The sequence below is a fragment of the Oncorhynchus nerka genome, linkage group LG14, assembly GCF_034236695.1.
Source record: "Oncorhynchus nerka isolate Pitt River linkage group LG14, Oner_Uvic_2.0, whole genome shotgun sequence".
Classification (NCBI taxonomy): Eukaryota; Metazoa; Chordata; class Actinopteri; order Salmoniformes; family Salmonidae; genus Oncorhynchus; species Oncorhynchus nerka.
The window spans coordinates 78,588,123-78,612,914 of record NC_088409.1 but is presented as its reverse complement, the minus strand read 5'-3'; the positions used below and the strand labels follow the sequence as shown (position 1 = coordinate 78,612,914).

Below are 24,792 nucleotides of genomic sequence, written 5' to 3'. Positions count from 1 at the left end.
ACCTTTGCCCAGTCCGCACGGGAGTTGCAACTACGGGGCAAGACTAACTACCAATTGGATATCACGAAATAGGGGGAGAAAAAAGGGGTTTAAAGTAGGTTGTTTTAATACATTTGCAAAAAATCTAAAAAACGGTTTTCACTTCGTCATTATGGGGTATTGTGTGAAGATTGCGATACAATTATTTTTTTTAATAAGGCGGTAACATAACAAAATGTGGAAAAAGTCAAGGGATCTGAATAATTTCCAAATGCACTATATGCAGCAGGTTTGAGCAAGACTAATATAATTACATGAAGCCATGGTTTAACCTTCTTATCCTGTGTTTACACATGTCTACACATCCACACTAGACATATCTACATTTAATATTTTTCACACTAGTGTTATGCCACACCTCTGGTGCTATGAGGACACCTACAACACCTGACGAAGGGCAAGGAACAGACGTCCTGCAGTCAGAACAATGAAGCCCTGTGCTATCAAGAACCTCGCCCTGCCACAACTCTGGTGTACACCCACAGCTGTACATCTGCAGGCTACATCTGTGTGAACAAAGACATCACATCCACAGCTGGGCCAGACCTTGTGGGCAGGAGGAGCCCCTTTAAGCTTGCCTAGAGGTGTAGCTGGCTAGTGCGTATGCAGAGCACATCAGGCCTGGAGTGTTCATGAGCCTTAAGCAGCAGACCTATGACTGCTTACTATCGGGATCCACTTTACCACTGGGGCCCCTCAGGGAGAAACCTGGGCCTGGGAATTTAAGTCCCAAGACAGGGGGTAAGAAAATAATCAGGAGTCTGAACTGGAGTGCACACTGTCCACACGGGACCATCCCTGCTTCAAATCTTTCACATCCAGTTCAGCTCCGGTCTGTCCGGGACCACAGACAGTAAGCACTTTGTTTCACAGGCCGGGATTGGAATTTCTGAAAGGTCATGGAGCCATCTCTTCCCGTATGTGCACTTTGGCAGAGCTGATTAACATTGTATACGTACACACCAAAGCACTGTGTTCGGATTACATGATCGGGGTAAACAGGGGAAAGGAGAGAAACATTGGATGACAGGACAGGGCCACGAGAAGAAATGTAATTAAAGTGAGGCCTATTTTTCATGAAAAGAGAACTGTTATTGTCCCTTGATGGGAAGTTTAGAACATTCACATTAAGAAGAATTATGTATAATTTGTGTAACATAAAACATTTGACTCAATGATCTTCATGCGAATACAAGGGCCGTTCTCTTAGAATACCATCAATTCATTAATGGAAGGGACACCATATAATAAGACAATGTTTGTCTGTCTTACCAATTGTTATCAACAACACAAAATGTATGAATCCATTACACAACAATATTACAATGTACGTGTGTAGAGTGTGTGCTAGCGCCCGTGTGCGTGTCTGTACCTGTATGTGTCTCTTCACATTCCCCGCTGTTCCATAAGGTGCATTTATAGCTGTATTTCTTTTATCCCATTCTACTGCTGGATTAGAGTTCCATGTTGCCATAGCTCTATTTAGTAATTCAGGTGCGACAAAACTACAGCCTTTATGACATGCCTTGTTAACAGTGTTACTATAAATTGTATTAAAGGCATTTTTATCTATGTGAGTTTTAGAGATTGTCATCTGTCATTAGCAAATTATTGATTTCATGAACCTTGTTTCTGAAGCTACATAACGTTGGCTATTTTTAGCACTTTTCAAGGAGGCTTGATTGTTTTCATTGCTTAACCGGCTAGCTTTGCATTAATAAATCAAATCAAATGTATTTATATAGCCCTTCGTACATCAGCTGATATCTCAAAGTGCTGTACAGAAACCCAGCCTAAAACCCCAAACAGCAAGCAATGCAGGTGTAGAAGCACATTCTCATGTTATTTATATTAGTGCAGGGTGAGCTGCACACAGTGGACTTCCTACTAGGGTACACCGCCTCAGTGCTAACAGTATAACTGGTTCATAAACACATGACTACTGCATACAATAAATAGCTGTGGGATCAGCAGAGGCATTCAGGGCAGTAAGAGGGAAATCAATTAGGTTGCTTACATTGGGTCTTCCAACACCCCTGGGATAATGTACATTTGCTGAACCATTATGACATCTTAATGTTAGGGATTAACTGAGCTGTGCTTGAGTCAATTATAAGTAATTGTCTCAAGGCTGCCTTAGAATGCTGTGAAAGGATCCAGGAATCCAAATGATTTGGGTGGATCCCATCCTCCTTATAAAATTAGCTTTGCTTCCAGAAGGTAATCAAAATTGTCCAAAAAATGTTACACCCAGAGCTGCAAGTCTCGTAGTCAGTTTTGGAGGGCTAAAAGTCTGCTGAAACGTTCAAAGCCACGATTTAGGGAGGGCAGAGGGACATATATTAAAGGGTGCTTGCTGATCCAATCAGTTCTTTAAAAGCTGTTCTGAGCTTCCCTTTACAATGTCATTGAATCCCACATTAACTATGAGACTCAATTTCCTGATGCCGGTTTATAATGTTAGTGAGCAGCTTATTGATGTCCTAATACTGGTTTATAATGTTAGGGAGCAGCTTATTGATGTCCTGATGCAGGTTTATAATGTTAGGGAGCAGCTTATTGATGTCCTGATACTGGTTTATAATGTTAGGGAGCAGCTTATTGATGTCCTGATACTGGTTTATAATGTTAGGGAGCAGCTTATTGATGTCCTGATACTGGTTTATAATGTTAGGGAGCAGCTTATTGATGTCCTGATGCTGGTTTATAATGTTAGGGAGCAGCTTATTGATGTCCTGATACTGGTTTATAATGTTAGGGAGCAGCTTATTGATGTCCTGATACTGGTTTATAATGTTAGGGAGCAGCTTATTGATGTCCTGATACTGGTTTATAATGTTAGGGAGCAGCTTATTGATGTCCTGATACTGGTTTATAATGTTAGGGAGCAGCTTATTGATGTCCTGATACTGGTTTATAATGTTAGGGAGCAGCTTATTGATGTCCTGATACTGGTTTATAATGTTAGGGAGCAGCTTATTGATGTCCTGATACAGGTTTATAATGTTGGGGAGCAGCTTATTGATGTCCTGATACTGGTTTATAATGTTAGGGAGCAGCTTATTGATGTCCTGATACAGGTTTATAATGTTAGGGAGCAGCTTATTGATGTCCTGATGCAGGTTTATAATGTTAGGGAGCAGCTTATTGATGTCCTGATACTGGTTTATAATGTTAGGGAGCAGCTTATTGATGTCCTGATGCTGGTTTATAATGTTAGGGAGCAGCTTATTGATGTCCTGATGCTGGTTTATAATGTTAGGGAGCAGCTTATTGATGTCCTGATACTGGTTTATAATGTTAGGGAGCAGCTTATTGATGTCCTGATACTGGTTTATAATGTTAGGGAGCAGCTTATTGATGTCCTGATACTGGTTTATAATGTTAGGGAGCAGCTTATTGATGTCCTGATACTGGTTTATAATGTTAGGGAGCAGCTTATTGATGTCCTGATACTGGTTTATAATGTTAGGGAGCAGCTTATTGATGTCCTGATACTGGTTTATAATGTTTGGGAGCAGCTTATTGATGTCCTGATGCTGGTTTATAATGTTAGGGAGCAGCTTATTGATGTCCTGATACTGGTTTATAATGTTAGGGAGCAGCTTATTGATGTCCTGATACTGGTTTATAATGTTAGGGAGCAGCTTATTGATGTCCTGATGCAGGTTTAATATGTTAGGGAGCAGCTTATTGATGTCCTGATGCTGGTTTATAATGTTAGGGAGCAGCTTATTGATGTCCTGATGCTGGTTTATAATGTTAGGGAGCAGCTTATTGATGTCCTGATGCTGGTTTATAATGTTAGGGAGCAGCTTATTGATGTCCTGATACTGGTTTATAATGTTAGGGAGCAGCTTATTGATGTCCTGATACTGGTTTATAATGTTTGGGAGCAGCTTATTGATGTCCTGATGCTGGTTTATAATGTTTGGGAGCAGCTTATTGATGTCCTGATGCCGGTTTAATATGTTAGGGAGCAGCTTATTGATGTCCTGATGCTGGTTTATAATGTTTGGGAGCAGCTTATTGATGTCCTGATGCAGGTTTATAATGTTAGGGAGCAGCTTATTGATGTCCTGATGCTGGTTTATAATGTTAGGGAGCAGCTTATTGATGTCCTGATACTGGTTTATAATGTTAGGGAGCAGCTTATTGATGTCCTGATACTGGTTTATAATGTTAGGGAGCAGCTTATTGATGTCCTGATGCTGGTTTATAATGTTAGGGAGCAGCTTATTGATGTCCTAATACTGGTTTATAATGTTAGGGAGCAGCTTATTGATGTCCTGATGCAGGTTTATAATGTTAGGGAGCAGCTTATTGATGTCCTGATACTGGTTTATAATGTTAGGGAGCAGCTTATTGATGTCCTGATACAGGTTTATAATGTTGGGGAGCAGCTTATTGATGTCCTGATACTGGTTTATAATGTTAGGGAGCAGCTTATTGATGTCCTGATACAGGTTTATAATGTTAGGGAGCAGCTTATTGATGTCCTGATGCAGGTTTATAATGTTAGGGAGCAGCTTATTGATGTCCTGATACTGGTTTATAATGTTAGGGAGCAGCTTATTGATGTCCTGATGCTGGTTTATAATGTTAGGGAGCAGCTTATTGATGTCCTGATGCTGGTTTATAATGTTAGGGAGCAGCTTATTGATGTCCTGATACTGGTTTATAATGTTAGGGAGCAGCTTATTGATGTCCTGATACTGGTTTATAATGTTAGGGAGCAGCTTATTGATGTCCTGATACTGGTTTATAATGTTAGGGAGCAGCTTATTGATGTCCTGATACTGGTTTATAATGTTAGGGAGCAGCTTATTGATGTCCTGATACTGGTTTATAATGTTTGGGAGCAGCTTATTGATGTCCTGATGCTGGTTTATAATGTTAGGGAGCAGCTTATTGATGTCCTGATACTGGTTTATAATGTTAGGGAGCAGCTTATTGATGTCCTGATACTGGTTTATAATGTTAGGGAGCAGCTTATTGATGTCCTGATGCAGGTTTAATATGTTAGGGAGCAGCTTATTGATGTCCTGATGCTGGTTTATAATGTTAGGGAGCAGCTTATTGATGTCCTGATACAGGTTTATAATGTTTGGGAGCAGCTTATTGATGTCCTGATGCAGGTTTAATATGTTAGGGAGCAGCTTATTGATGTCCTGATGCTGGTTTATAATGTTAGGGAGCAGCTTATTGATGTCCTGATGCTGGTTTATAATGTTATGGAGCAGCTTATTGATGTCCTGATGCTGGTTTATAATGTTAGGGAGCAGCTTATTGATGTCCTGATACTGGTTTATAATGTTAGGGAGCAGCTTATTGATGTCCTGATACAGGTTTATAATGTTAGGGAGCAGCTTATTGATGTCCTGATACTGGTTTATAATGTTTGGGAGCAGCTTATTGATGTCCTGATGCTGGTTTATAATGTTTGGGAGCAGCTTATTGATGTCCTGATGCCGGTTTAATATGTTAGGGAGCAGCTTATTGATGTCCTGATGCTGGTTTATAATGTTTGGGAGCAGCTTATTGATGTCCTGATGCAGGTTTATAATGTTAGGGAGCAGCTTATTGATGTCCTGATACAGGTTTATAATGTTAGGGAGCAGCTTATTGATGTCCTGATGCTGGTTTATAATGTTAGGGAGCAGCTTATTGATGTCCTGATACTGGTTTATAATGTTTGGGAGCAGCTTATTGATGTCCTGATGCAGGTTTATAATGTTAGGGAGCAGCTTATTGATGTCCTGATACAGGTTTATAATGTTAGGGAGCAGCTTATTGATGTCCTGATGCTGGTTTATAATGTTAGGGAGCAGCTTATTGATGTCCTGATACAGGTTTATAATGTTAGGGAGCAGCTTATTGATGTCCTGATGCTGGTTTATAATGTTAGGGAGCAGCTTATTGATGTCCTGATACAGGTTTATAATGTTTGGGAGCAGCTTATTGATGTCCTGATGCTGGTTTATAATGTTAGGGAGCAGCTTATTGATGTCCTGATGCAGGTTTATAATGTTTGGGAGCAGCTTATTGATGTCCTGATGCTGGTTTATAATGTTAGGGAGCAGCTTATTGATGTCCTGATACAGGTTTATAATGTTTGGGAGCAGCTTATTGATGTCCTGATGCTGGTTTATAATGTTAGGGAGCAGCTTATTGATGTCCTGATGCTGGTTTATAATGTTAGGGAGCAGCTTATTGATGTCCTAATACTGGTTTATAATGTTAGGGAGCAGCTTATTGATGTCCTGATGCAGGTTTATAATGTTTGGGAGCAACTTATTGATGTCCTGATACTGGTTTATAATGTTAGGGAGCAGCTTATTGATGTCCTAATACTGGTTTATAATGTTAGGGAGCAGCTTATTGATGTCCTGATACTGGTTTATAATGTTAGGGAGCAGCTTATTGGTGTCCTGATGCTGGTTTATAATGTTAGGGAGCAGCTTATTGATGTCCTGATGCTGGTTTATAATGTTAGGGAGCAGCTTATTGATGTCCTGATACTGGTTTAAAATGTTAGGGAGCAGCTTATTGATGTCCTGATACTGGTTTATAATGTTAGGGAGCAGCTTATTGATGTCCTGATACAGGTTTATAATGTTAGGGAGCAGCTTATTGATGTCCTGATACTGGTTTATAATGTTAGGGAGCAGCTTATTGATGTCCTGATGCTGGTTTATAATGTTAGGGAGCAGCTTATTGATGTCCTGATACTGGTTTATAATGTTAGGGAGCAGCTTATTGATGTCCTGATACTGGTTTATAATGTTAGGGAGCAGCTTATTGATGTCCTGATACTGGTTTATAAAGTTTGGGAGCAGCTTATTGATGTCCTGGTGCTGGTTTATAATGTTAGGGAGCAGCTTATTGATGTCCTGATGCTGGTTTATAATGTTAGGGAGCAGCTTATTGATGTCCTGATGCTGGTTTATAATGTTTGGGAGCAGCTTATTGATGTCCTGATGCTGGTTTATAATGTTAGGGAGCAGCTTATTGATGTCCAGTACTCATAGCAAAGTTTTTGCTCCAGGGACTGAGACATTTCTCACCATTGAACGTCCCAATACAACGGCCAGAGAAGGGAATGGATAAATCTGCCCATTTCTACCCCTTACACAATTCGTTAAACCTTTCAAGGGCCCACGAGGAGCAGGATAACGTACGCCTTTGGTTACCAGAGATGGGGCACTGCCTGCTGTGGGATGTCTGGACCTGTCAGATCAAGAGAGGAGGAACCAGTGCAGGAAAGCCATTCCTTATATCAATCTGCTCAGAACATCTCACAGTCCCTCCCTTGATTTGCTTGCTAAGAATATTTTTTTTTAACCTTTATTTAACCAGGCAAGTCAGTTAAGAACAAATTCTTATTTTTAATGACGGGCTAGGAACAGTGGGTTAACTGCCTGTTGAGGGGCAGAACGATAGATTTGTACCTTGTCAGCTCGGGGGTTTGAACCTTCCGGTTACTAGTCCAACGCTCTAACCACTAGGCTACCCTGCAACTTCATTCCTTCATTCCTCACTAGCAAACAATTGCCACAATGGAACTCCAGATTGTCAACATTGTCCCGGACAAGAGCGTAATACACTCAGCTTCTAAAGCACTGGAAATGTTTGTTCGCTATTCCAAGCGAAGTGGGCTACATTGCAACCGAGCTAGCTAGCTGGCTAGCAGAAGGTGTTGACACAAACACCTATGAACAAAATACAAATAAGAAAATCAACAGGCCAAAGCAACAGGTCGGGGCGCAGGAGGTATCAGAGTTCGTGACAGGAAATATGGCAATTCTGGGCTGTGAGGCCAAATACTACTAGGTTGAGGTACTTTTCTCATTAATCTAGTACAGCACATTGGCATCCACCAACCTCTCTGGGGGAGCATTTTGACATGTATAACAACAAAGTCAATTTAGGAATCTGAAGTTGCAAACAACTGTGATTTAGACTTAAGTGTTCAATGTTCACAACCCTTTCATTGTTTCCAGACAAAATAAGAAAGGTTCACACAGAAAATCTGATTCTGAGCATGAACTTCCCCTCATAAAGCCAACACATATAATCCTATGACTTACAGCCCCCATCTTCAACTGGCGGACAATGTTCGGACCCAGAACGGGGTCAAAATATATATAGTGTGTATTCAGACCCCTCGACTTCCTCCACATTTTGTTACATCAATTTTAGAAGGCTGTAATTGTTTTTTCCCCCATCAATCTACACACAATACTGCATAATAAAAAAGTTACCTTTTGCTAATTTATATATTTATTTTAAAACGGAAATATCACATTGACATAAGTATTCAGACCCTTTCGTCCGTACTTTGTTGAAGCACCTTTGGCAGCAACTACAGCCTCGAGTGTTCTTGGGTATGACGCCACAAGAATAGCACACCTGTATTTAGAAAGTTTCTCCCATTCTTCTCTGCAGATCCTCTCAAGCTCTGTCAGGTTGGATGGGGAGCTTCTCTTCACAGCTATGTTCAGGTCACTCCAGAGATGTTTGATTTGGTTCAAGTCCAGGCTCTGGCTGGGCCACTCGAGGACATTCAGAGACTTGTCCTGAAGCCACTCGTGCATTGTCTTGGCTTGTGCTTAGGGTCATTGTCCTGTTGGAAAGTGAACCGTTGCACCAATCTGAGGTCCTGAGCACTCTGGAGCAGGTTTTCATCAAGGATCTCGCTGTACTTTTCTCCATTCATCTTTCACTCAATCCTGACTAGTCTCCCAGTCACTGCCACTGAAAACCATCCCCACAGAATGATGCTGCCACCACGCTTCACTGTAGGGATGGTGCCAGGCTTCCTCCAGACGTGACTCTTTGCATTCAGGCCGAAGAGTTCAATCTTGGTTTCATCAGACCAGAGTATCTTGTTTCTCACGGTCAGAGTCTTTAGGTGCCTTTTGCAAACTCCAAGCGGGTTGTCATGTATCTTTTACTGAGGAGTGGCTTCCGTCTGGCCACTCCACCATAAAGGCCTGATTGGTGGAGTGCTGCAGAGAGGGTTGTCCTTCTGGAAAGTTCTCCCATCTCCACAGAGGAACTCTGGAGCTCTGTCAGAGTGACCATCGGGTTCTTGGTCACCTACCGGACCAAGGCCCTTCTCCGCCAATTTCTCAGTTGGCGAGGCAGCCAAATATAGGAATTGTCTTGGTGGTTCCAAACTTCTTCCATTTAAGAATGATGGAGGCCACTGTGTTCTTTGGATCTTCAATGCTGCAGACATTGTTTGTACCCTTCCCTCATATCTGTGCCTCGACACAATCCTGTCTCGGAACTCTACGGACAATTCCTTCGACCTCAAGGCTTGGTTTTTGCTCTGACATGCACTGTCAACTGTGGGACTTCTATATATATATATATATATATAGATGTGTGCCTTTCCAAATCATGCCCAATCAATTGAATGTACCACAGATGGACTCCAATCAAGTTGTAGAAACAACAAGGATACTCAAAGAAAACAGGATGCACCTGAGCTCAATTTTGTGTCTCATAGCAAAGTGCCTGAATACTTAACTGTTTTCGCTTTGTAACTATGGGATATTGTGTGTAGACTGCCAAGGAAAATGTTTTATTTAATCAATTTTATGATGAGGCTGCACTGTATATTTATTGTATTTTTTTACTTGGTCAGGCTTCAACCCCTGGTATCATATAAACACGCAAGACATGGAAGAATGCATAGAATTCCAGGTAATTAGCTTTAAAAACAGCAGCAAACACCTCTGCCCCGTGCAAAATGTGTAGAATTGTGGGAAATTGACTTTGAAACTGAAACATTCTCTCAACACCAACAAGAAGGGTGTGAACAGTTTGGGGTTGCGAGGTGGGGGTTTGTTACTACGCCAATAAATTATATTATCCATCTGGACCTTTGACACCTTGGAAATGTGTGTGACCCGACCTTCACAAATAGTACTCGAGTACCCCTGACTTAGAGGCGTCTAAATAGTCTTAACACAAGGTGGTTTTAATCCCTTATTATATTTTCATCAAACTGTAATAAGCCGAGCAGAGCCGCTAAGTCTGGGTACAATACCCCTCTGTAGCCTCTGAAACCAGAGGCCCAGAACCTACCCAAACTGAACACAAAGTGCTGATATTCCCTTTCAAAAAGGCAAATAAAAGGGAGGTATGAGAGAGAGTCTTATACCTGAAGTTGTACTGGAGTTGAGGGCAGTTGACAGTGCGCGATGGCACTTAAAGCAAGTTTAGGCTAAATCCAAACCATTGCATAGTGCAATCTCTGGTAGCCCTAAACTAGGCCTAACCCTTTTCAAGTATATTTGTAGAACAGATTTCACTCAAATCAGTCTTAAGTGAAGAATTTCTGGCAGCATTGCTTGCACTGCAGCATGGTTGCAAGAACCATCCCAACAGAACCATCTGTTTCAGTCCCTTTGGCAGGGGTCTTTGATGACCAAAACAGACAAAGCCCAGTTTCCAATGGATGAAATTGAAAACCAGAGCTGCTCTACAGACATACCAGCTCTCAAGCAACATAAAATACTCCAGCTGACTTGTTTACAACCTTACAATATGATACATGGTGACTGATAATGACTCCTGATGAGAAACAGTTAGGGACAACAGACAGTGTAAAAAATGATTGATGGACTGGCTAGACTACATGACCCAATGACTCACAGCTTAAATCTCAAGTTCATTAGAGGAATCTTTGGCACCCTTAAAGGGATAGTCTATCAATTATGGAAAATAGCATATGCTGTATATTGAAAGTTACATATACCACATGACCAAATGTATGTAGAAACCTGCTTGTCACACATCTCATTTCAAAATCATGGGCATTAATAGGGAGTTGGTCCCCCCAATTTGGCTATAACAGCCTCCACTCTTCTGGGACGGATTTCCACTAGATGTTCTCACATTGCTGCTGGGACTTGCTTCCATCCAGCCACAAGAGCATTAGTGAGGTCGGGCACTGATGTTGGGCGATTTGGCCTGGCTCGCAGTCTGCGTTCCAATTCATCCCAAAGGTGTTTGATGGGGTTGAGTTAACGGCTCTGTGCAGGCAAATCAAGTTCTTCCACACCGATCTCGACAAAGCATTTCTGTATGGACCTCATTTTGTGCTCAGGGGCATTATCATGATGAAACAGGAAAGGGCCTTCCCCAAATTGTTGCCACAAAGTTGGAACCACAGAATCATCTAGAATGTATGCTTAGCGTTAAGATTTCCCTTCAGTGGAACTAAGGGGCCTAGACCAAACAATGAAACAGCCCCAGACCATTATTCCTCCTCCACCAAACTTTACAGTTGGCACTATGCATTCGGGCAGGTAGCGTTCTCCTGGCATCTGCCAAACCCAGATTCATCCGTCAAACTGCCAAATGGTGAAGCATTTTTCATCACTCCAGAGAACGCGTTTCCATGGCTCCAGAGTCCAATGGCGACGAGCTTTACACCCCTCCAGCCGACGCTTTGCATTGTGATCTTAGGCTTGTGAGCGGCTGCTCGGCCATGGAAACCCATTTCATGAAGCTCCCAACTAACAGTTCCTGTGCTGAGAATTCTTCCAGAGGCAGTTTGGAACATGGTAATGAGTGTTGCAACCGAGGACAGACAATTTCTTGGCACAACACATTTCAGCGATCCCGTTGTCTGAGCTTGTGTGGCCTACCACTTCACGGCTGAGCCATTGTTGTTCCTAGACATCTCCACTAAACAATAGCAGCACTTACAGTTGACCGGGGCAGCTCTAGCAGGGCAGACATTTTACAAACTGACTTGTTGTAAAGATGGCATCCTATGACGGTGCACGTTGAGCATCACTGAGCTCTTGAGCAAGGCCATTCTATTGTCAATGTTTGTCTATGGAGATTGCATGGCTGTGTGCTCGATTCTATACACCTGTCAGCAACGGGTATGGCTAATTTGAAAGGGGTGGCCACATTCTTTTGTATATATAGTCTAGCTTGAAAAACTGATTGCTGACAAGCAAAACATTTTGGGACTATGTCAACAATGGACTAATGAAACAAATACCAAAAGATAGTTTTAGGGTGGACTGTTCCTTTATTTGCCAGAATCTAGCAATATCTACTTAAAACAATCAAAGTTGCTTAACTTGTCAATGTCACCAACAATCTGTGGTTGTTGGGCGAGCCTTGTAGACTGCTGCTGTGGTGACCACAAGCACATAAATCTGTGTTTGATTAAGAAACTCACAGTACTAATATATTACTTTAAGGATGTAGTAATTATAGAAGTAGGTATTATACAAAAACGTATGTCTGCCAATTAGTACAGATCCATAATGCTTTTTTATCTTAGTATTGAGGCCTTTACCTCAGAGCAGAAACATGGCCAGGTTGCAAACCCACATTCGGTAACATGACTGTTGGCTGACAGCATGCAAGGAGCGTGCTTTCTTCGGGGTTTTTTTCACTGCATGTGACATAACAGGGAGGGAGGCATATGTCCATTCAGTTGACTCAAACCTAATAAAACTAGTAACAATGTGCAAGGTAACAAGCTAGAGTACTTCATTTTAATCATTTTATTTTAATCAGTGCATGTCACACCTCATTTGTTTACAATTAGCTAACTTTATGAGTAGCTAGCTAGTAGTGATATCTTTTCCCCAAATTGTCTGGCAGAATTAATCAATATTAACCGTTGTGTGTTATTAGCCGTCTATTAACAGTCCTAGCTATACCAACACCCAAAATCTATGTAACATGAAAATGCATGTTTAGTTGGCTAGCTAGCTAGTTACATGGGTAGCTAACTAGTTAGCTTGCTAACTGAAAGTAACTTGCACGTTTGTTACACAATCTAAACCACAGATAAAAAATGTGTCGTAACGTTTATTAACGTTACTTTGTCTATATTACTAGTACCAACCTACCTACTGTACACAACAAGAAAGCATGGTAGCATAAACTTTGCGATTGCAGAAATAAGTTAGCTACAGACACAAGCCATCTACAAAAGATTAACTGGTTGCAGCTAACTAACGTTCCTCCCACTTCCAACTCATAAACACTTTATTACCTGCTCGTCGAATCTATTTATCACGGCCTGAACCCATTCCACTGGTTTATGTGCCGCCATGGCCGAGCGGATGGAGACCGCTAATGAGTGCTTGCAATTCCCAATACGAATGTGGACGTTCGTGGCGATGTTAAGCCCGAAATAAATCCCCAAACCGCTGTCTAAAAAAGACAGTACGGGTTGGTTATTTTTCCCTTTGAGCAAGCTTTACCATGCCGCCATGACACAACCGGAAGTCTTCCCAGTGAAACCGATAGGGACAGGAGACAGCTGAGCAAAGATGCGCGTGCGTCGCTTGTTGATGTGGAAGGTCGGCGAGAATAGGATTCACACAAACATTGGCAAGGCAAATGCTCTACTAACAAAAAAGCTGTTAGAATTGTAAGCATATGCATGTCCCTTAAGGTCCTTGTGTAATTGTAATGTGATATTGTACCCCCTAGCTCGATTGTCTATTGTTTGTAATCTATGTATGCTTGTGTTCCCTCATGTGCTTTATGTATTGATTTGATATTAATAAAAATAATAAAAATAAAAATAATTAAAAAAAATAAAAAACATCGGCAAGGCAATATAATGTAACGTTGTAACATATAACTAACTAGCTATCTTGATTTGCTACCATGTGGAACGTGTATGCTACCATATGTTACTTAAAATATTTAACAATATTATAAAATGACATCCTGGGGCCTGTTGCACAAAACTAGGATAAGGGATTAAGCGAGGATATCTTGGTGATCCTGGCTCAATTGATCCGTAATCCGGTTGCACTAAAGATGGATAGGGGGCAGGAGGATATGTTATGGTATAAATTACCATGGAGATTTATTCTGTGGAGCTAGCCTGCTCCAGACCAGGCTAAATTCCAGGATCTATTTAATCTCATCCCTAATGTCAGTCAGCAGTCACCACAAATGGAAACCAATAGTTATTTCACTGCTCACTATACATTGTTATCACATATAACTAGACCCACTGTTATTATTTAAACGTTTGTGATCATTAATTTCAATGATTTTGGATAAAAAAATGATGTTTAGATGATGTTGCTATCATTAGATAATTTACAGTTTCCCATAGACTATAAGGCTATATATAAAATGATAGAATATTAGGGCCAGAGAGGGGAAAAAAACACAAGTCATAATATTGTAACCAGTTGTTTTAAAGGAGGACAGTTGTTAAAATGACAGATGTGGGGCATTTCGTGAAATTGTACTTCAGTATGGTTTCATAAACAAAGACATGCTGATGTGCCAGAATATTAAGTATCACATTGTCATAAGTATCAAAACTGTAAAAACAATATGTAGCTTTTCTGCAGAAAGAACCAGCCTCATAAATTTATGACTTTATCCTTTTTCTTCAGTGTGGCCCTAGTACTCTGTCATATAAACAAATACACATTCCATATGAATATAAAAACACAATGTGTAACATTATGTTCCTTTATTGAATAAGGACAAAACAAAGCAGGTAAACCATCAGCTCCTTTCGAAACTGAAGTCACAGTGACTCTACAAGATGGAAAGCACAGAATCCAAGCATATTATACAAAATGATACATACACATTCAAAGGTCTGTATATAACACACCCTGCATGTCTGCACACTAAAATAAATGCAGGACAAATCCATACACATCAACTGAACAGACAAATGAATGGATGCAGTAGCCTCCCTGCAGCCTTGTATTACACACAGTATACCGCACAAACATCATAAGAGGCCAAATTCGTCAAAAAACGAACCCAAAAAAACCCAAATTCCTCTGCCACCGCAGGACATATTTAACCAAAATTGAAAGCACACATACTAACTAAAATAATTCAACACATATTGGTCCCTCAGCAGCCGACCACTGTCGTCATCAGGGAAGATTGCCGGATTGTCCCAGTCCATGGCTGGTGGCACTCTGGGGGCCCTCTCCTTCCTCAGGCAGGCCACATTGTGGAGGACAGCACAAGCCACAGTAATATCACATGCCCTAACAGGGCTGACCCTTAATTTGTGAAGGCAGTGAAAGCGTGCCTTCAGGAGGCCAAAGGTCATTTCAACTCTGGCCCTGGTCCTGGCATGGGCATGGTTGTAGGCCTGCTGTGCTTCCTGGGGGTCTGTGAAAGGTGTCAGGAGAAAAGGCTGGCAGCCATACCCCCTGTCTCCCAGCAACACACCAGAGAATTCACCTGTCAACACAAAATCTCATCATTACTACCTCATAAACACAGTGATATTCTTGACACAGCCATGATGGTTATAAATAGGGGTTGTGTGGCTTACCTTGTGATAGGCACTGATAGATTTCAGAGGCCCGAAAGATTCTGGAGTCATGGACTGAGCCAGGCCATTTTGCCACAACATTGCTGATCACACAGTCAGCATTGCAGACCATCTGAAATCATAAGATGAGGAATATTACACCAATCAATGCACATCACTGGCAATGCAGAGTGTTCGTCAATGGACAATATCAAAAAGTTATGTTCACCTGAACATTAATGCTGTGAAAGGATTTCCTATTCACAAAATCGGCCTCATGGGCACCTGAGGGGGCTTTTATCCTTATGTGTGTGCAGTCCACTGCACCAATGACATTGGGGAAACCTGTCACACAAAGTAATGAGTATCCTACTATGTGTTAACAGTTGTCCTGTAATTTGTAGATCCTCTTACCTGCAATCCTATAGAACTCCTCTTTGATGTCACAGAGTCTTCTGTGGCCAGGGAAGGAGATGAAGACATCTGCTAATGCTTTGATAGCCAGACACACACTCCTTATTGTGTGGCAAATTGTGGCCTTGTTCAGCTGTTCTGCATCCCCCACTGAGTACAGGAAGGCTCCACTAGCAAAAAGCGCAAGGCCACACAAACCATTTGCTCCACACTCAGTGCATGGCTCCGTGCAGTGCGGTGCTTAATCCTGGGACCCAGTAGTCTGCATAGATACCTGATGCCATCTGCAGAAAACCTGTATCTTTCATATAGATGGTCATCAGGGAAGGCCAGTGGGTCCAACCGGTCCCTGAAGACCCTTTCTCGCCTGAAGGCTCTCCTCAGCACAAGTGCTTCTTCATCCACCACATCTCGCACGAATGGGCATGCCATTGTCAGAGCAGAAAGGAACACACAATTTTGGGCCTTCATATAGGCCAGTGGCCACACCTGGTGCTGGGGGGTGGGCAAAGAGGGCGATGCCTTATAACGATGACTTGGTTGTACTGATTGCTGGGAAAATAAAAAAACTTAGAAAGATGCCACCGTCCTGTGTGCTCACAATAAGAGCTCATATGTCATGGCTCACTTGACTTTACGAGAATATACCTAATTTTATTTTGAGCTGTGTCATCTTCTTGGAGCTGGGGAGGAAAGAAAAATAATGATTAATACATTTGTGTTACAGTTAGCATACAGTGTACATTGAAGGCATATCTCACCTCCCTCTCAAGTTTTTTTATTTCAAGGTCCAGTTTCCTAATTGTCCTCTTTTTTATTTCGGACTCCAGTGCAAGATTTTCCATCTTTTTCTTCTTGTACTGAATGTCTATGTCTGCCAGTTCTATTTGGCGCCGGAGGTGGTTGCCATACAACTTTCTGATAGCTTGTGAGCTCTGTGAACACAATACAATTAGCGCAGCTGGAATTTGGCAGGATGTGGTGTCCTTTTATTAATACGCACTATGTTGCCAGGCTGGTTTTCCCACTGTATAGCATCTGGGTCCTGTAAAAGAAATTAGATTTTTTGATTTTGATGAGGACTCCTCACCATTGTAGAGTAAATAGTACTTTCACAGTCTTAACATGATACCTCATGCCTTCTGGAATCCAGAGAGATGGTCTCCTCCTCATCATCGTCTCCATCATGTGCTGTTGCTGCTGCACTGGGGCCTTCACCCTATCACATTTAATCGGATTCATATTGAAGCTAGTAGACAAGACATGCCAGGCCTACAGTATGCCTTTGATGGAGTACTCACTGGATCAGCATCGTCTGGTGCTTGTGCTGGTGGCTCTAACAGGAACACAGTGCTGCCAGGCACTGCAAGGCAATAGGTAAACCAAAGTCAGACAGTCCAAATTGATTCAATATGAATGTGGTTGTATCCCATGTAGAGATGGAAGGACATACCTTGAATGAAGCGGGTGGCATCTTGGGAGGAACCTATGCTCGTCTCTTTCCCCCCAGGGATCCCCTCTAAGACGGGCCTGCCTTTATTTAGCTCCAAGGCCATGTCCTCTGCTGGGGTAAGGTCAGCCTTTGGTGACCCACCACCCGTGCCTTGTCTGTGGGTATTCTTTTTCACTGCTAAAACAGTTCAGACAATGTGTGAGCAGGCACCTTCTGGGTACAATATATGCTTGTGCTTTGTTAAATATTAGTCAGGGACCATACCATTCTGCAGAATGTTCTTGTATTTGATTTTGACCTGCTGCCATGTCCGTTTTGGCCCGTTCATGTTTAATCTACACACACACACACACACACACACACATTTAATGGATTCACACTGCAAAAAATTACTTGGTATTTTTGTCTTGTTTTCAGTAAAAATATCAAAAAATGTATCATAGCTTTATACAGTGTGATGGAGTTACTTTACACAATTTCACTCATATCTGCAGTGCATTTCAATTAAAAATTTAACCGTTTCATAATTACAGTACAACTGCATTTTTGGAGATGTGAATTAAATATTTGAATTGTAATTGTGATGTTTCAGCGGAGCGGTGAGTGTGTAATTGTGCACTACTTACGCATTCAGGCGGTCTGCAATACTTTGCCACGCTTTTTCTCTTTGCTTTATCACTGTGGCGGTGTTGCCTTTCTTCTTAATTATATCTTTTACCTCCTTGTATGCCTCCATGAGGATTTGTGCTTCCGACGGGGAAAAGTACGCGGCTCTAGTTGCCATGGTAAATCAGTTAATCTGTGATCTGTGGCGGGGTCTATTTGAGTGAGCCGTGAGCGCGCACCTATCCAGGATTGGTTTCACCTGGCTTAATGAATCCGTGTCTGCTCATCCTGGCTTGGTCTTTGTGCAACCAATTAAGCCTGGACGCACATGTTTTGGCTTCATTGAGCTCAGCTGAGTCATTTATCCCGGATGTCTTAATTCTACTTTTGTGCAACAGGCCCCAGGAGTTCTTGTTTGAATTCTGGTTCTCTTCTCACAACACAAGCCACTCAGATAAGCCAGAAACATGCTGCAGGTGCATTTGGCATTTGAAAAAACTATAGCTGTGCAGTGCTACATAATGAGGAATGAATCTGTATCATAAAAGTGTGTTGCAATATTCAGTCTTTTTTTGCTTCAAATACACACACACATGCTAGGGACAAATGTGTAGGCTACTTGTCCAGAAAGGTTTGTGCTGTGGAAGTGGATCTGCAGCAAAAGTATACCTTTACTACCATCTACAGGTCAAAGGTCACACTACCATACAGAAAATGTAAATGCAGGCTATCCACAGAAGACTGAAATTTGAGTGTTTTTCTTGAGAAGTTTAACCAGTTCATTCCCTTCTCACTGAGTGTCCGGCATCATTTATTATTTTATTTTTTGTAAATTAAGTGTGGTTTATTTTACAGGACATTTATTTTACAGTGAATCATTGATATTTGGTTGAATGTTGGTTGTGGGACATATCTGAAGTGCTATGTGTGTGTGTTCCATTAATCAAACTAATGCTAGTGTGTGTGTGTGTGTGTGTGTGTGTGTGTGTGTGTGTGTGTGTGTGTGTGTGTGTGTGTGTGTGTGTGTGTGTGTGTGTGTGTATGTGTGTGTGTGTGTGTGTGTGTGTGTGTGTGTGTGTTGGAATGTTCTACACAGTATTCCGGACAACATTACTCTGTTTTGCATACAATGTGATTATTACTGCATAATAGACTACCATGTATTTTCTTTTTTTTTCAATTTAAAGTTTTACTAAGTTTTCTTGTTTTTCAATCAACCAACAACACATTCCACATTCACAGATGTGACAGGCTTAAAAAAAGATACAAAAAATAAGTTAAAATATATAATAATAATACATTTTTAAAAAATACAATTAAAATAAAAGATTAAGAAAAATAATACAAGTTTTTTTTTATATATATATATATATACACACACACACATCCATACATACACACAGATACACATACGTACACATATACAGTGGGGCAAAAAAGTATTTAGTCAGCCACCAATTGTGCAAGTTCTCCCACTTAAAAAGATGAGAGAGGCCTGTAATTTTCATCATAGGTACACTTCAACTATGACAGACAAAATGAGAAAACAAATTCCAGAAAATCACATTGTAGGATTTTTAATTAATTTATTTGCAAATTATGGTGGAAAATAAGTATTTGGTCAATAACAAAAGTTTATCTCAATACTTTGTTATATACCCTTTGTTGGCAATGACAGAGGTCAAATGTTTTCTGTAAGTCTTCACAAGGTTTTCACACACTGTTGCTGGTATTTTGGCCCATTCCTCCATGCAGATCTCCTCTAGAGCAGTGATGTTTTGGGGCTGTTGCTGGGCAACACTGAATTTCAACTCCCTCCAAAGATGTTCTATGGGTTTGAGATCTGGAGACTGGCTAGGCCACTCCAGGACCTTGAAATGCTTCTTACGAAGCCACTCCTTCGTTGCCCGGGCGGTGTGTTTGGGATCATTGTTATGCTGAAAGACCCAGCCACGTTTCATCTTCAATGCCCTTGCTGATGGAAGGAGGTTTTCACTCAAAATCTCACGATACATGGCCCCATTCATTCTTTCCTTTACACGGATCAGTCGTCCTGGTCCCTATGCAGAAAAACAGACCCAAAGCATGATGTTTCAACCCCCATGCTTCACAGTAGGTATGGTGCTCTTTGGATGCAACTCAGCATTCTTTGTCCTCCAAACACAACAAGATGAGTTTTTACCAAAAAGTTCTATTTTGGTTTCATCTGACCATATGACATTCTCCCAATCTTCTTCTGGATCATCCAAATGCTCTCTAGCAAACGTCAGACGGGCCTGGACATGTACTGGCTTAAGCAGGGGGACACGTCTGGATTTGAGTCCCTGGCGGCGTAGTGTGTTACTGATGGTAGGCTTTGTTACTTTGGTCCCAGCTCTCTGCAGGTCATTCACTAGGTCCCCCCGTGTGGTTCTGGGATTTTTGCTCACCGTTCCTGTGATCATTTTGACCCCACGGGGTGTGATCTTGCGTGGAGCCCCAGATCGAGGGAGATTAGCAGTGGTCTTGTATGTCTTCCATTTCCTAATAATGGCTCCCACAGTTGATTTCTTCAAAACAAGCTGCTTACTTATTGCAGATTCAGTCTTCCCAGCCTGGTGCAGGTCTACAATTTTGTTTCTGGTGTCCTTTGACAGCTCTTTGGTCTTGGCCATAGTGGAGTTTGGAGTGTGACTGTTTGAGGTTGTGGACAGGTGTCTTTTATACTGATAACAAGTTCAAACAGGTGCCATTAATACAGGTAACGAGTGGAGGACAGAGGAGCCTCTTAAAGAAGAAGTTACAGGTCTGTGAGAGCCAGAAATCTTGCTTGTTTGTAGGTGACCAAATACTTATTTTCCACCATAATTTGCAAATAAATTCATTAAAAATCCTACAATGTTATAACTCATCACTGATAGTCAGACCAAGGTCCTTTTCCCAAATTATTTTCAAAGGAGTAAAGGAGGAGCCTCCTTTCTCAGAAAGGAGTCTATAGATGTAAGATATTTTGCCTTTAATGGATTGTGCTGTGACAAGAAGGGTTTCAACTTCATTCAACTTAGTTCTAAACCTCCTCTTGGAGGTAAATGAGGAAATTACATGTCTAATTTGAAGATATTTTAAAATAATGGGATCTTGGCACATTGACTTCACTGCAGAGCTCTTTAAAGGATTTCAGTGTGGTGGTTTTCTGATGAAATAGGGCTGAAAAGGTCCTGATTCCTAGAGTATGCCAAAGATTAAAGTTGGCATCCCTCAGGGCTTTTGGCAAGTCTGGGTTGCCTACTATAGGCGAGTGAGAACATATTTGGGAGGAAATGCCCAGGTATTTCTTACAGTCCCTCCACGCTAGTAGGGTGCTAGATATCCCTCTAGTGGTGTGGGAGCTGTGCTTTGGCAAAGTGGGTGGGGTTATATCCTTCCTGTTTGGCCCTGTCCGGGGGTGTCCTCGGATGGGGCCACAGTGTCTCCTGACCCCTCCTGTCTCAGCCTCCAGTATTTATGCTGCAGTAGTTTATGTGTCGGGGGCTAGGGTCAGTTTGTTATATCTGGAGTACTTCTCCTGTCCTATTCGGTGTCCTGTGTGAATCTAAGTGTGCGTTCTCTAATTCTCTCCTTCTCTCTTTCTTTCTCTCTCTCGGAGGACCTGAGCCCTAGGACCATGCCCCAGGACTACCTGACATGATGACTCCTTGCTGTCCCCAGTCCACCTGACCGTGCTGCTGCTCCAGTTTCAACTGTTCTGCCTTATTATTATTCGACCATGCTGGTCATTTATGAACATTTGAACATCTTGGCCATGTTCTGTTATAATCTCCACCTGGCATAGCCAGAAGAGAACTGGCCACCCCACATAGCCTGGTTCCTCTCTAGGTTTCTTCCTAGGTCTTGGCCTTTCTAGGGAGTTTTTCCTAGCCACTGTGCTTCTAAACCTGCATTGTTTGCTGTTTGGGGTTTTAGGCTGGGTTTCTGTACAGCACTTTGAGATATCAGCTGATGTACGAAGGGCTATATAAATACATTTGATTTGATTTGGTTTGGTGCTGTAAATCAAAGGTTTTGGCTTTGTTGCCCACTTCACTAAAGTTATTAATGAATATAATTGAGCTTAAGGGCAATGAACCACCGGATTGGGCGTCTATCTGAATCCACGTTGACTCCTGTCTGTTTGTGATCCATGTTAGCATGTTGCGGATTTGGGCAGACCAGTATTACAATTGAAGGGAGGGAAGGGCAAGACCACCCTTAGATTCAGGTTTTTAATAGAGTGGAAAACTTGATCCTAGGTTTTTTATTGCCCCATATAAATTTGTGGATGCTTTGGTTAGTTGTTTTGAAAAAGGAAACTGGGAGATAGCATGGGAGCATCTGAAATAAGTAGTTCAGTCTAGGGAGGACATTCATACGGATGACATTAATTCTTCCTACTAAGCTAATTGGGAGGGAGATCCAGGTTTGGAGATCGTTCTTGATTCGATCCAGGAGTGGAAGATAATTTTCCTTGAAAAGGCTATTCAGATCTGGTGTTATGAAGATCCCGAGGTATTGAAACCCCTGTGTTTTCCATTGGAAAGGACATAGTGTCTTCATAGAGCTGGTGAGTGTAATATTGAGAGGGCAGACAGTGGATTTGTTCAAATTTATCTTATAACCTGAAAACTTGCCATACTGAGCAATTGTGTCTAAAATGAGAGGGAGGGATTTCTCAGGGTTGGATATGTAGAGCAAGACATCATCCGCGTAAAGCGAAATCTTGTGCTGCAGGCCGCCTGCAGAAAAACCCATAATACTTGGATTGCTCCTTATCAGCTCTGCCAGAGGCTCCGCCCCCAACAAGTAGAGCAGGGGGGACAGCGAGCACCCTTGTCTTGTGCCCCGTTCCAGAGGGAATCTGTCAGAGTTCAGTCCATTAGTAGTCACCATGGCATTTGGATGAGAGTATAGTGATTTGATCCATTTAATACAATTTGGGCCCATATTGAACTTTTCTAAGACTGGAAACAGAAAGCTCCACTCCATCCTGTCAAACGCCTTCTCAACATCCAGTGAAGCCAGCAGGACAGGCGTCTTCTGTGCGTTTACTTGATCAATAATATCAAAAAGACGGCGAATGTTATCAGAAGAGTATCTGTCTCTAATAAATCCAGTTTGGTCCGCTTTTATTATTTTGGGAAGAAGAGTGTTTAGTCTTTTGGCGAGCAATTTCCCAATTATTTTATAGTCGAAATCCAACAAGCTTATGGGCCAGAAGGACGAGCAGGATAGGGGATCCTTGTCCTTTTTGAGCAACACTGTAATGCGAGCTGTGTGCATTGAGTCTGGGAGAACTCCGTTTTTGCAAAAATCCCCCAGCATCGGCATGAAGATAGGGCTGAGCTGGGGCCAAAAAGCTTTGTAGAACTCTCTGGGGAATCCATCTGGGCCTGGGGACTTATTAGGTGGCATGGAGGTAATTGCCTCCAGGATCTCCTCAGGAGTGAAGGGGGAGCTGAGATCTTCTTAGTCGGTGTCATGTATTGTCATGTTATGTCTTGTTCCTGTTCTTTCTCTTCACTTCGTTTCCCCCTGCTGGTCGTATTAGGTTACCTTCTCTCCCTTTCCTTCCCCCAGCTGTTCCTCATCTCCTCTAATTACCTCGTTTACTCTCTCCCACCTGTTCCCTTTTTTCCCTCTGATTAGGTCTCTATTTCTCTCTCTGTTTCTGCTTCTGTCTTTGTCAGATTCTCGTTTGCTTCACCCTTGTCCCGTCCTGTCGTAATCTGCCTCTTCATCAGATGCTACATGTGATCAGGTACCTCTGTCCTCTACAACCCGCGCCTACCCGGAGAGACCAGCAGTCTGTTGCCGCTAACCCTGCTATTCTCCTCTGCTGCTAGAAGGGGACTCTCCTGTAAAGATCAGAGGACTTTATGATTTATTTGTCGCCCTCTCTGCGGGTTGTCTATTTTGTCAACCGATACATCTGAAGAGGATTTATGTCTTCCCTGTGTTTGGACATTAAAAGACTCTGTTTCTGTTAAACCGCTTTTGGGTCCTCACTCACCTGCATAACAGAAGAATCTGACCAAGAATGGACCCAGCGACTTCGGATCCTCTCCACTCAGCCGTCGAGATCCAGGGAGCGATGCTAGGCAGACACGAGCAGGAATTGTCTGCTGCTCGACATGCCGTTGAGACCCTGGCCGCCCAAGTCTCCGACCTCTCGAAACATATTCACCATCTCCGCCTCGATCCACCGGCTACTTCCAGGGCTTCCGAGTCTCCGGAGCCCAGAATTAATAACCCGCCGTGTTACTCTGGGGAGCCCACTGAATGCCGCTCGTTCCTCACCCAGTGTGATATTGTGTTTCTCTCCAGCCCAACACGTACTCCAGGGGCACAGCTCGTATCGCCTACGTCATATCTCTCCTTACTGAACGGGCTCGTGAGTGGGGCACGGCAATCTGGGAGGCGAGGGCTGAGTGTACTAACCAGTATCAGAACTTTAAGGAGGAGATGATACGGGTTTTTGATCGTTCTGTTTTTGGGGAAGAAGCTTCCAGGGCCCTGTCTTCCCTATGTCAAGGTAATCGATCCATAACTGATTACTCTATAGAGTTTCGCACTCTTGCTGCCTCCAGTGACTGGAACGAGCCGGCTTTGCTCGCTCGTTTTCTGGAGGGTCTCCGCGCGGAGGTAAAGGATGAGATTCTCTCCCGGGAGGTTCCTTCCAGCGTGGATTCCTTGATTGAACTCGCTATTCGCATAGAACGACGGGTTGATCTTCGTCACCGAGCTCGTGGAAGGGAGCTCGCGTTATCCGTTGCCCCCTCTCCGCATCACTACCATCTTCCTCCACTGGCTCAGGTGCTGAGCCTATGCAGCTGGGGGTATTCGCATCTCGACTAAGGAGAGGGAACGGAGAATCACCAACCGCCTCTGTCTCTATTGCGGTTCCGCTGGTCATTTTGTCATTTCATGTCCAGTAAAAGCCAGAGCTCATCAGTAGCGGAGG

The 24,792-nt window shown here is 42.4% G+C and overlaps 1 protein-coding gene and 1 pseudogene across 1 annotated transcript; both read right to left on the bottom strand.

The window, feature by feature from the left end:
* Positions 1-13,377, bottom strand: part of LOC115141934 (neurofibromin-like) — a 133,926-nt pseudogene extending 120,549 nt beyond the window's left edge.
* A 1,118-nt stretch (positions 13,378-14,495) lies between these two features.
* On the bottom strand, positions 14,496-15,997 carry LOC135575019 (putative nuclease HARBI1). Its single transcript, XM_065027145.1, has 4 exons — positions 15,758-15,997; positions 15,573-15,688; positions 15,365-15,476; positions 14,496-15,270 (listed from the first exon to the last, which is right to left on the bottom strand). The coding sequence occupies exons 3-4, from the start codon at positions 15,474-15,476 to the stop codon at positions 14,900-14,902; spliced, it is 483 nt and encodes a 160-aa protein (XP_064883217.1). The 5' UTR covers positions 15,573-15,688; positions 15,758-15,997; the 3' UTR covers positions 14,496-14,899.
* Between the last annotated feature and the right edge of the window lie 8,795 nt (positions 15,998-24,792).

Bases quoted from the DNA above. Each gene is read 5' to 3' on its own strand.
- LOC135575019 (XM_065027145.1), bottom strand. From the start codon at position 15,476: ATGGTCTGCAATGCTGACTGTGTGATCAGCAATGTTGTGGCAAAATGG. The intron at 15,271-15,364 runs GTAAGCCACACA...TTGTGTTGACAG, and splicing joins CTATCAGTGCCTATCACAAG to GTGAATTCTCTGGTGTGTTG.